This window comes from Bactrocera latifrons, unplaced genomic scaffold, assembly GCF_001853355.1.
Source record: "Bactrocera latifrons isolate USDA-ARS-PBARC rearing strain unplaced genomic scaffold, ASM185335v1 scaffold_406, whole genome shotgun sequence".
NCBI lineage: Eukaryota > Metazoa > Arthropoda > Insecta > Diptera > Tephritidae > Bactrocera > Bactrocera latifrons.
Window position 1 is genome coordinate 123,481 of NW_017537053.1, and position 13,700 is coordinate 137,180.

The 13,700-nt window shown below is 38.5% G+C and overlaps 1 protein-coding gene across 1 annotated transcript in view; it reads right to left on the reverse strand.

Annotated features, from left to right (window-relative positions):
- Nucleotides 1–531: 531 nt before the first annotated feature.
- Nucleotides 532–13,700, reverse strand: part of LOC108972549 (probable guanine nucleotide exchange factor MCF2L2) — a 68,046-nt gene continuing 54,877 nt past the window's right edge. Inside the window, exon 8 of the mRNA XM_018939178.1 lies at nt 532–771. Within this exon, the coding sequence (XP_018794723.1) occupies nt 769–771 (3 nt within the window). The 3' untranslated portion in view covers nt 532–768. The remainder of the gene's footprint in view (nt 772–13,700) is intronic.

A 13,700-nucleotide genomic window follows, 5' to 3' on the forward strand; every position in this document is an offset into this window, starting at 1 on the left:
AGATCTGCATTGTGAAAAATAAATTGTCCGATAACGGCAAGTTCTCTGCACCAGCCTCGAATGCTCTCTCTGCTGCGTACCCCATTCTCACAGCTGCGACTTCTTTGGGTACAAATGCTTCTAAAATCGCTTCTCCGTCTAATGCTGCTGCTTCTGCTGATAATGTCAGTGTGAATTATGTCGCTCCCGCTATTCCGAAAGCATTCTCTGCAGCTTCAGCTATTGATTATTCCATTCTCACTTCTACGACTATTGTGGGTACAAATGCTCAGCCATCTAACGTTGCTGTTTCTGCTTCAACGGATAACTTGAGTATGGATTATCTCTCTCCCGCTTCACCGAAAGCAATCCCTGCCGCTCCGTCTGCTGTTTGCTCTACTCTCTCTATTTCTACTGATAATGTTACAAATACAGCCCCTTCTAACGCTGCCGCTGCTCCCAATGCTGCTAATGATGCCAATACATATGCTGGTGCTGTTGCTAGGAATATCAACACTCAATCGGAAGCCATAACCAATACATCAGCTGCTGCTAAAGCAGTTCGCCCTTCTGCCGCTGTCAATGCTGCTCAATCAGTCGCCGTTGTTGACTCTGTTAATCTGAGTTCTTCGACTACAATTACTGCTAATGGAAATTCGAAGTTAAAAGTGAGCACTAGGAACGAAAAATCCCCAGCTGCTTCAACTGTTGTTGGTTTTAATGCCAATAGTGATCTCGATGTCGTCATACCCAAGAAATGGATTCACCTGTCTGCTTTTAAGAACTCGGTCACTGAGGAAGATATTATATCTTTTGTTGTTAAACATGCTAATGTTAATAGTGAGCATCTCTTATGTTATAAATTAGTTAAGAAAGATACGAATATTAATAATCTTAAGAGGATAAACTTTAAGTTAGGTGTGTCCCCATCTTTTTTTAATGCCGTTTTCTCCTCTTCAGTGTGGCCTTCTGGCATCAAGTTCCTTTAAGTTTCTTCCATAGGGAGAGGAAAACAGTGTTTGCGGATTAGTTGATGCGCCTGTTAATCACGATTTTATTCATGCGCCACCTTCCTCAACTGACTAATGTCTTAAAGTTTATTACCAAAATTTATCGGGTTCTAGGTGTAAATCAAATATTATTCGCAACTTTGCTTCACATTTGGATTACGATATTATCGTGATTGTTGAGACTTGGTTGAATTCCAGCTACTTTGATAGTGAATATTTTGATTCAAATCTCTGTTATGTTTTCCGTAAGGACAGAGATCATGAAAAAACTGGCTGTTTAAGAGGGGGTGGGGTACTCCTAGCAGTTCATCGCAAATTTCGACCTCGTTTAATTATGCTTGATAATGATGATTCTATTCTGGACCAACAATGCATTTGTATCAATGACGCTCTGTTCATTGTAGTCTCTTACATCCCTCCTAATAGTCCCCTAGAGTTGTATAAGTCGCACGCTAATAACATTTCCTCGCTGGTATTAAATATGGTGAAAGAGAATAATATTTGTGTTTTGGGTGACTTTAATTTAAGCCAAATCCTCCGGTCTAGTTTTGCTATAGTCCTGCTCTTATTCCCTACAATCTTTCATCTTCTCAGGAGTTATTTTTCATTGATAGCCTGCTTAGTCTCAATCTGATTCAAATTAACTCATATTCAAATAGTCTCGATCGTTTTCTTGACTTCGTCTTTCTCAGTAATAATTTAAAATTTAGGTTTCTTGAGGGATTCTCTTCAATTACTCCGGCCATCATTCATCATTCTCCACCAGCGTATTGAGGTGGGTACTTATCTTTTTGCTCATGTTAAACCTACCGACCGGCTTGGGTTTAATTTTGCATTTTGTGATTTTGAACGACTGAATAATCTGCTTTGTGAGATTAAATGGGATGATTTACTGTCGGGACTGGATACAGCTAATAGTTTCTCGATTTTCAAGAAATCAATTAAGGAATTTTGTCATTATAATATCCCGCTCAAACATGCACAGCCATATAAATTGCCTTGGTACAATAAGGCGCTCAAACGTTTAAAAATCAACTAAATTTATTAACGTCTTCTCCCAAATTGGATTTGGATAGGCTTCCACCTGTACTTATAAAAATTGTACCGCCTTGGTATATCCCCTCATTCTTATCTTCAATAAGTCTCTCTCCTCTGGGAACTTTATTTCTGACTGGAAATTGACATGCATTACCCCTATTCTTAAAGGTGGTAGAAAGGATCTAGTCTCCAATTACAGGCCTATCTCTAAACTTTCTACTATCTCGAAACTTTTTGACTGTTCTGTTCAAAATAAATAATTTCTTGCAGTAAAATCAATAATTGATGTCAATCAGCATGACAAACCCATGCTCCGGGCGCTCCACTGTATTAAACTTAGCGGTTTTTGGCGATTATTGTATGTCTGCATTCTCCACTGGGTGTCAGGTAGATTGTGTCTACACAAGCCTTGATAAAGTTTCACACAATATTCTAATAAAAAAATTATCATTTTTAGGGTTTCACTCTGTTTTCTTACAGTAGATTAAATCATATCTGCACAATAGACGATGTGTTGCCAGTGTCGATGGAGTGTCATCTGATACATTCATTGCGTCTTCAGGAGTATCACAAGGAAGCGTCTTGGGTCCAATTCTCTTTGTGCTGTTTATCAATGACATTTCCTGTTGCTTCTCTTTCGCTAACTTTCTGTTATATGCAGATGACTTAAAAATTTTTGCAACAATCAAAAATCCACAAGATGTATCCAAACTCCAACGTGATATTGATACTTTTTATGATTGGTGCCTAAAATCGAAGCTTTTTCTGAATCCAGATAAATGCTCTCAGATCTTTTATGGTAGGAGACGCAACATCTTATCCTCAAGTTACAATATTTCTAATTGCGTCCTAAAATGCGTTACTGAAATCAAAGATCTTGAGGTAATCTTTGGCAACAGATTTTCTTTCAGTAGTCACATCAACTATATCACTTCTAAATCATTCTCTGTACTCGGCTTTGTCCGTCGCAATGCTTTAAATTTTTCAGACCCCTACACGWTAAAATTACTGTATACATGCTTTGTTCGGTCCACTTTGGAGTATGCAGTGTTCATCTGGAGACCACATTGCATATCCTCAATTAATAGGATCGAACGTGTCCAAAAGATTTTTCTTAAATTTGCTCTCCACTCCCTTAAGTTTGTTGACCCAATACCATCGTATACATCCCGTTTATTGCTTTTACATCTTAAACTACTGGAAAATCGTCGGTTCGTTCTCTGCTTTTCATTTGTTTTTAATGTTATTAATGGAGGTATTGACTGTCCCTATTTATTAGGGAAAATTAACTTCAATGCTCCCCAACGTTCTCAGATCTATTTCCCCATTTTATTATATAAAGGAAAGTACTAACTTTGCTGAATATGCTCCTCTCAAGCGTGCTATGCGAGAGTTTAACTCGAAAAACTTCTTCTTGATTTTTCTCACTCTAGGGTATCCTTCATTAATACCTTAGATTCTGTTTTTTAGTTAATTACTTATATACTTTTAATTGAATTATTTTAGAATTCTATTTAGCATCCTAATTTTCCATTAGTCTGTAAGAATTGATGTTCATAGACTTAACTAAAAAAATAAATAAAAGAAATATATTGATGCCATGTATTTGTAAAGCTGAAATGCAGCTTTTTATCTCCCGCAGGTTGAATCACTGAAGAATTTGAAGTTGGGCTTTGGTTGAACGCGGTGAGGTTGTGTATGTGTTCGTCCATCAAGGCCGCGCAACACACATAAGCGTGGTAACAGCTTAATTATTTAAGCTTAATGTCGTCAATTGAGCTTGTGTCGGAAGGATCCACCTTTGCAAACACAACTTGTATTCTGACTTTACCTCTACCCACAGAGATTTCAGTTCAGCTTGTTGTACTTCTAGAGAGTAGGCACTTTGGTTGTTTGCTGTTGGAGCAAAAGACTGCTCAAACTGCAGTAGAGCATCTGCAGCTCTGGCAAAGGCTCTGATGGATTCCATTTTTTTGAAAATTTAACAGGAACTACAAAAATGTTGCACTAAATCGGATCTAAAACTTTGAAATTAAAACTTAAAAAAAAACATTTGCAAATATGTGGAAAAAGTTCAAAAGTTACAGAACCAATCACGGACAAACTACAGATTGAGTTGATGATAGATAGTGCGTCGTTTCTTTGTAAAGCGTGAAGTTTCGAAAGAATAAAAAAATTAATAAATTTAATAAAGTATTTTCTTCGTTCAAATTTAATTTGAATGTGCTTGCTGTGTAATCGTCCCAATGCACTTGCACGCCTAGACTATGGACGCAAACAAAAATTGCTTAGTTGCTTACGCTTAGTTGCTTTATTTAAATCCAAATACAAAAAAAATTCACAAGCACTTATTTGATTTATATCACCTATTCACTTTCACTTTAGTTCACGGGACTATTTTCGAATTCACCACTAGTCTCTTCTGTTTGTTGCTGTCCTTCTGGGATTTCTGCCATAGATAACCTGATCAGAATCTCTTTTCTTGCTCTCTCACTTGTCAGCTGGCAGGGCACCCTGATCTGTTTTCTGAGCTGGCAGCACATAAAACACAATCAGCGTGCCTTCAACCAGCAGTTAGTGAAAAAGGCGCGATGCCAGAAGAGCAGCGCTATAATTACTTGACGAAATTAGTGTGAAATGAAATTTCATTGAACTGTGTGAACATATTGTGGCAAAATAAATGTTTATGTAAATTAATTAATGATTTTGGATTTTAGCATTTATATATGTATGCATTTTCAAAGTGTTTGATTTAGTGTTTTCTATAATTTATTAAATACCCAAGCTAATATTTTTCAGCAGTGGCATCTTTGGCAAATGTTATAAAAAATGGTTTTGACAGCTCTATCTCGAACCAAAGAGTCTCGTATCAAGTTATCTATGATGGCTGCTGCGCTGCTTTGCCTTTGTTGCTCTCCCTTTGCTGCCTTGCCTTACGGGGCATCTCAACAGGATAAAATTTATTTCATACTAAGCGTCAAATTATTGCTATTGTCATTGCCAAATCTCTATGTGGGCGTTTGTTATCGTAACATAATCATAGAAATGGCAGACAAGAGTTCGTTTTGGTTTTGTGACTTGCTAACTACCAGGTCTCAAATTTGAGGCAATATTTTGAGACTAAAGCTAGAGACTGTTTAGTGAATAGTAACTAGTCGCAAATTGAGATTTTACCACAAAATGTCTCAAATCGAGACTACAGACTGGTTAGAGAATCCTGCTATAATTAGTATTTCATATACATATTGTAAGAAATAAGCAATATGGAGTATACACAGGCAATTAGGCACGGCAGTACTGTTAGTAAGACATAAATTTTGTCCTGTCGAGATGCCCCGTTTGCTGTTTGCCTTTCTTGCCGTCGCTCACTACACGTGTTATAATTTTTGGCGTCGCTCATTTCACTTGTTTTAATTTTTGTATTTTTTTTATGCACTCGCGTAACTGCAGGAGTGTTATTGCTGCTTGCCTTTATTGCTATTCGAATAATATATCGATAGGCAGATTTGAGCGACTAGACTCAAATCACAATAGTCGACGAGGAATTTCGTACTCGATGTGCGGTCATAAATGAATAGTTTGCGATGTGTTACCGTTGCTGGTAATGCGATGCGTAGGGTATTGAAGCGTAGTGCGGCGGATGGTTGGCAACCTGCGCGGGGGCTGATTGTGGCATTGTGCACTTGGTAGTGTTGCATGTAGCGTGGAAGTGGCGACTGATGCAAAGTGCGTTGAGCCGAATTCACTGCAGATGAAGCTATACATTGTGGACACTATTTGATGTCGATCATGTTAACTGTTGACATGTGCTGCAGTGGTTGTAGCGTCATTTGTGGTTGTGCGTGTTGCATGATGACGGCTTGTGGTGCTTGCGACAATTGGTACATAGTCGGAGGTTGGTTGATGATGAGGTTAGAAGCTGGGTAGTTCGTACATCAGGATATGGAGGAACTGTTGCCAGCAAAATGATGATGGTGATTGCTGCTGCTACAAAGTTTACAGTAGTGGTGGTGGTGCTTGCTGTTGCTGCTGGTAGATAAGCGGTGGTGTACTTATGTGCGCTGCTCCAGCGACAGGTCCTGCGATTGCAATTGCATTTGTACGTTTTGGTTTTGCTGTTGTTATTGTTGCTGGTTGTGGCCACGTTGTTGCGGTGTACCAGCCAAATGCGGTGACACGCCGATAGCGTTGGCAATCAATTGATCTGATTCAAATCGCTTGCGGCTGGTGCCTGAATGATGGCTGGCGAAAGGCCCGTAAGAGCGGTGCTGGACGCCCATTGTATTTCTTGTCCGCTGCCGAGGTCGAGGGCGTACATGTGGCGTATTGTGTTGGCCGTTTACTCCAGTTGCAGTTGTGCGGCCTCGTAAGCGCAACTGGGCGGCAAGGTGATGTAGTGTTGTTAAACTGTAGTTGTGCTGTTCAGTCGTCGAGTCACCAATTATGTGGCGATAATAATACACCATAATTGGTTAATCTGCTTGCATGTGTCGTTAAACTGTAGGGGTCACCAATTATGTGGCGATAATAAAACACCACATTTAATATTTAAACGATTATTCACTAAGATAACTCAAAAGACTTCTTTACTTAGAATTTAGTTAAAACTGTAAATTTCCAAGAAGAATATAAAGAGAATGAAATAATAAAATAAATGACAAACAGTGCTGCCAGATGTGATACGTCTTATCTGTGTGCCCACACTAGCCAAGTCACCTGTTTGACAACAGGTGTACCTTAACTTATACAACAAAAAAGGCAACTAATCTCAATACTTTCGATCACATATATACCAAATTCAATATAAATGGCCTAGGCACCATATACCCTGCAAACAGGTCAGAAACAAAATGGTCAATTTATGCACGCCTACGAATTGGACACACGAAGCTTACACACGAACATTTGATCACAAACACCGCAAAGATGCGAATGGGGCAATACTCTAAGAACCGAACATATCTTAGATAGTTATCTATCCCAACTTCGCGAGAATCAGAGTAATTTAATTTGTCTAATAAGTAATAATAATAGGTATTAAATTCGTATAAGGATATTTCGTCATGCTTGAAAAAAGTATGGTTTTTGAAAATTGAATTGTATTATTTATTTTATTTATTTGTATCGGTATTCTGGAAAGGGCGTTTGCAACTACATTTATTTTAACAGATTTGTTAGTTAGTTTGTAATTATGCTCTTCTAAAATGCCTTTCCATCGCTTCATTTTACTGTTGGTGTTCTTATGGCATAGGGAACATAGGGAACATAGGTAAGAGGTTGATCGTCAAAGAGCATTTTTATTTTTTTTAAACCGTCGAGGTAATGCCTAAGTTCCTAAGTGACCATATAATAGAAGCATTTCCTACTCGTTGGTAGCGTAGCGCTCTTCCGCCTTGCTTAAAGTTCTCGAAATAAAAGCTATTGGTCTACCGCCTTGCGATAGGACGGCACCTAGTGCAAGTGTTTATTATTTTTTTGAATGCTTATAAAGATTCTAAAGTTATCTTATCCCCCATAGAGGTGCTGTTAATGATATACACAATTTTAAATAGTCCTTGACAAATCGTCGCTAATAACATTACTTGAAATTTGAAATACTACTTCTATATTTTTAAAGTGTTACTTTTCGTTTTTGTTGAATATTATTGCATCATCGATATGAACATAGCATCATTATATGTGTTGACGAACAATATCATTTAGCCCTCTTTAAAATGGAGATGAAGCATTTTTAATACCGAAAGGTAATCAAAGAACTAATTTTTCCAATAAAATGTAATTTTTTCTATATCTGACTTACAAAGTGGAATCTGATGAAATCCGTTGTTTAAATCGACGGCAGTAAATAATTCCAAAATTTGCGAGGAACTTGTTTATTTCTGGTCGTAACTAAATTTAGCTTGCGATAATCTACGACCGTTTTATATTTCTTTTCACTAGAAGCATTTGATTTTTTCATAACGATCCATATTGGGGAGTTATACGGGGGTTTCGATATCCTCTTTATTAAATTTTTATTCCGTTAGCAAAAAGTTATTTCACTAGGTGTTCAATATCTTCTTTTAATTCCAAGGGCTTGGGGTCCAAAATTCATCTTTTAAGAGAGTGGTATAGGTGAGTTCTTCGTCTGGATGGTCGAAAAGGTTTGGACACTAATATTAGTTTTTTTGTTGTTGTAGTGAGAGGTCATATTTATTCCCACATTATTAACTTCGTGTGATATCCTCTCCTTTAGTTTTTTATCGGTATGGATACTTGCTTTCGGGGGATGGAGTCCTGTGCAGAAGTTCACGCAAGTGAGGAAAGTTTTTTGATTTCCATTCACTTGGGAGTGGCCAGAAACGATTCTTTTACATATGGCTAAGCAGCTCTCGACTTTCGGTCCTAGACCAAGTATCCTCTCACTTTAGTGGCCACATAAACGAGCGTAAGTTCGGTGTGGGATTCGTGGTGGGAGAGAGACTCCGTCGCCGAGTACTGTCATTTACTCCGGCGGATGATCGTACAGCCACACTCCGTATCCAAGCGAAGTTCTAATTAGATTTTGCGCCCACGCCTCTACGGAAAAGATCTATGATGTCATCACAGATGCCTTCTATGAGCGTTTGGAGTGCACCTATGACAGCTGCCACTGCCGCGATATCAAAATTGTGTTTGGTGACTTTAACGCAAGGGTGGGGAGAGAAGTTATCTTTGGCAAAACAGTCGTTAAATTCAGCTTCCAACAGGAAACATCCACAAATTGGTTGAGGCTGATCGATTTTACCGGGGCCCAAAATAGTGTTATAAGTAGTATTAGATTCCAGCATAAAATATTATCCTCGAAAATTCTACGAAAAGATGCGACGACTAACAGAAGGTTTGAAGACCGGAGCATACTCCTGCAGAATCCCTAGATTTCAAATAGCAACCGATCCCTAAATCATTGCCGGCCGAGCTATTCAAACATGGCGGCAAAGAAAAACGGAGCATGCTTCAGCTTCTTTGTAAAATATGGTTGACCGAAAGCATCCCTAACGATTGGAATTTAAGTGTGCTCTGCCTAATCAACAGAAAGAGTTGGATAAGTCTCCTAAAAACCGCATATACGTTTGTCCGGAAAGTATTAGGACTGAGATGATTTAAAAAATTTATTAACCAATCGTAACAATTATTTACAAACTTTCAAAATATGCTCCTTCTGTGTCGATGCAGCTTTGCCAGCGTGATTTCCAAGCATTGAAGGCGTCACGAAAGACATTCTCCGGAATAGCCTTGAGAGCCGGGGTGCCTGCTGCTTCGGACCCCTTTCATCGGTCTTTTCAGGCATGAAAACAAAAAAATAGTTCAGGGACCAACTCTGGGAAGTAGGGCGGCTGGGGAAGCGTTGACCCATCGTTTGAGCCTCTTGAATTTTCGACATAAAACTTGGCGTTTTTGTTCAGGAAGAAAAAATTCATGTGGACGATGGCCTTGATGTCAAAGAAGACAATCACCTTCGTTTCTCTTTGGATTTGCTTCTAGCACGGTCTTTATCAGCGATCTTTTCCCGGATCTCCAAAAAGGCCTGGTGCCACGGAAACACACCATTTCTTGCTAAATCAACATCTGGGTAAGAATGATTGATCATATCAAACGTCGCGCGAAAATGTTTGTCCTACTTCCCCAGTTGCTCGGAGACAACTGATCAGCTAGGAACGCCCTCTACCGAATCTGGTCGGTGCGGGCACGCTTCGAAGTACAGTCGTGGCGAAATAAAATCATTTCAATTACTTTGTATACAAACCCTGTAAGTTTTTATCGAGCGTATTGTATCAAAGATTAAAGCCCAACGTTAATTATCTGAATGAACCTTATCAGTGCTTTTGACAGCACGGAAATGAGCTGAATTTATGCAGCGATATCTGAATTTGGTATCCGCGCAAAACTAATACGCTTATGTAAACTGGATCGGGAACGACCTCTCCGAGCCGTTTGATACCAAACGAAAATAGTTCAAGTTGCAAAACTTAATCGAACAGGTATAATCTTCTATAGGAGTGAACAGCTGTTGGCGTAAGCCATTGATATCATTGGCCCAATAATCGCGCCGTTAGTTTTGTTAAGGAAGCAAAGCAATTGGGTCTGGTAGTGAACAAGGGCAAGAAGAAATACCTCGTGTCATCAATCAAACAGTCGTTGCAATTGCGACTAGTCTTCCACGTCTTTGTTGACAGTCATATCTTCGAAGTTCTTGATAATCTTATCTTAGAACCAGCATTAACAGCAACAACAATGTCAGCTTCGAAATCCAACGCAGAATAACTCTCGCCAACAGGTGCTACTTTGGACTGAGTAGGCAATTTCAAAGTAAAATCCTCTCTCGAAGAACAAAAACCAATTTCTATTATCCCTGCCCTGCTTAAAGGCGCAGAGGCATGGACGATTAAAACATCTGATTACGTCGACGTTACGAGTTTTCGAGAGAAAGGTTCAGCGAAAATTTATGGTTCTCCTCACGTTGCACATGGCGAATAAGGCATTCGATTAAACGATGAGCTCTGTGAGATATACGACATTGATATAGTTCAGGGAATTAAGAGACAGATGCTATGCTGGAGGGGTCATGCTGTCCGAATGAACGAAAACACTCTAGTTCTTATACTAGGTTCGGACCGACAACGAAAACATGTTTTCGTGGCAAAAACTGGTTTTCGCACGAAAACTTGTGTTTTCGTCCATGTAAAATCTGTCAAACGAAAACACAGTTTTCGCTGAAAACTACTTGAAAACTTACATTCCACTCATAATAATCGGTGCCTGCTCTAGTTTAATCGATGTTTTTGGAAGACATGTTTTGCCGGCCCTAAATTGTCACTTGATATTTGTTTACATTCCACATACAAATACAGCTGTCGCTTGATATTCTCATATGAGGGGGATTCTCTTGCTCTTGCAAAACCTTGCACCGTGCAGAAATTGCAGAATTTTCTCTTTGGTGCAACGGCATAGCAACAAACACGCGCAGAAAATTGATTGCAATGGCTGTAAAATATTTCAGACCAAAACCCATGTTTATTTTCCTGCCATCATATATCACTAGATTCTGCAATGGGTGCTCTCTTGGCTTTGCATATTTCGGTAAAGGATTTTTGCATTTTGTGTCATCGTGCAATCTTGCAAGAGTAAGAGAATACCGCTTTTAATAGTTGTCAGTGAAATCTTATCGAAAACACACATTGTCGGACCGAACGATTTAGATTCCACAACATACAAATGTGTTTTCAAAATGTTTTCAATGTCGGTCCGAACATAGTATTAATGTATTCGACGTTGCGAAAAGAAGAAACGACTGGCGCGCTGATGTTAACTCGGGCAAAATCGCGTAAGCGATGTCTACGCCAGTAGAAAAAAAGGATGATTGCTTTAAAATTTTTAAGTGTGTCGTTGCCTACTATGCCCTGGAACGACCTTAGGGTTGGTAATATGAGGAATTTTATGTTTTTTTCTACAAAGGTTTGGTGCGGATTTCAATCGTCCCGGCAACTGATTTTACCATAAAAAGCTTTTCGTTCTATGGTAGCGAAAGCGTAACCAATGTGAACATGTAAGGAGAGCCTAAATTCGGGTGCAACCGAACATTCTATACTCTTGCAACTTGCTAGAATTAAAGCAGAGAAATATTTATGGAGTAAAAAGTCAACCAGAGGATCGGAATCTAAAAATTTTATATGTACATAGCTCTATATTATATTAATATTTAAAAAAAAATCGAAAGTTATTATATGTAGTAGATGGGAGTTGTGTAAGTATCGACTATTATACATGTTATCATTAAGATACCTCATATACAATCATCAATAAAATGAAGCAAAGTCAGAATACCATATTATATGTTCGAATATCTGGGTAATGGTCATATGAGGGTTTGGTAAAGGTAAAGTTTTCGCTCAAATTTATTAATTTTAGGCACAAAGATACACTGCCATTATCAAAACATGCTCTCCCAATTTAAATGAGGTACCTCAAGTATTGGCTGATATATTCAGCATAAAGTCACCTGGAAGTTCGAAAACCTATATATTATGTATATGGGGATTCAGGAAAGTATTGGTTCGGTTCGACAATTTTTGGCATACACACATACCATTGTCAGAGGAGCATTATCCCTCAACTTTAATCAAAAGGTAAAATATTTAAGGGTATTATTACTGCAAAATGGCATTCCGTTATATTAATTACTTCTTGATTTATGTACTGGAAAGTGAAAGAATCAACAACAATTTTAAGTTGTGTTATATGAGAAGTAGGTGCGGTTTTAGTTCGATTTTACATATTTTCACACTGTAACATAGGAATGTAAGATAAATTATACATACATATGTATTAAATTTAGTCGAAATCGGTTGGTCGGGCCCCGAGATATGGGATTTCACCAAAAAGTGGGCGATACCACGCACAATGTCCAATTTTCACACCGGCTCTCATAAAACATACCATTTCGGAAGTAAAATGTCTCTGGCGTAATTAGCTATGGATTTATTGCACTTTAAGCAATTTTGAACTTTACCGTTATATGGGGAGTGAGCGGGGTTATCTTTCGATTTTATCCATTCACACAAATCACACTGTCGGTAGGGGTGCGTAAAATATTTGAGCTTAGCAAATTTGGTTGTTGTAGCTTTAGTGGTTTAGGAGATATACACAATAAACATATTAAGGGATGGCCACTCCTACTGTAAAAAAAAAAATTTACAAACAGGGGTCCCTTGCCACTGCGATCCCTTGTGCCAAATTACAAATTCTTAATTTAGTGATTAGTTATGGCACTTTATATGTTTTCGGTTAATGACGATTTGTGGGCGTGGCATTACGCCCATCTATCTAGGTCCACTAGATCTATTTTGGTAGCTAACCTGTTTTAAGTGTATTAACTGGTCCAAATGAATTTTATTGAAAGAAGTATTTATTTGGTTACTAAATCCCAGCGGAGTTTGGGGATTATTCGCATAGTTATTAAACTTTGCTATTAATCCCAGATTATTTTGCATATAATGCACAGTAGGTTGCGGAGCTTTGTAGACGAGAGGAGCTTGAGAGTTTCGCTAACTAAATGCATGATCGAAATTTTGTCTGGACAAGTAGGAATACGAGGTGCGTTCCTAGTAAAGGGAACAAATGGTGATTTCGGCAAAATCGATTTATTTTATTCAAAATAGTCTCCGGGGCACCAAACGCTTCAAAACTCCAAGGTAGAATAACGCATTAACATTTTGGTAGGGTGGAACAAATTCCTTGTGGAATCTTTGGACTCATAAAAACAAATCAGCATTGTCTTCACTTTTGACTTCTCCATGCGCGATTTTTTGGGTTTCGGCTCGTTCGGTGAATTCGACTCAGCACACTGGAATTTCGTTTCGGGATCATATTGGAAACCCCACGTTTCGTCACACGTCACAAAGGAAGTTTTTGACCTCTTCAATGCTGTCCTTCGAATGCTGGATTTTTGGTCGACAGTCAATTTGTCAAATTTCAAAACGCCCAAATGTTAGCTTAAAATACGATAAATCGATGTTTTGGAGATGTTCAATTCGATTTCCATGAACTTCAATGATTATTTCAGCTGATTTTTGACGCACGCACAGTTTCGATGGAATTTCCGGTGATCAGGGATTTCATTGGCCCACATGTTGATCGTTATTTATGTCCTCACTA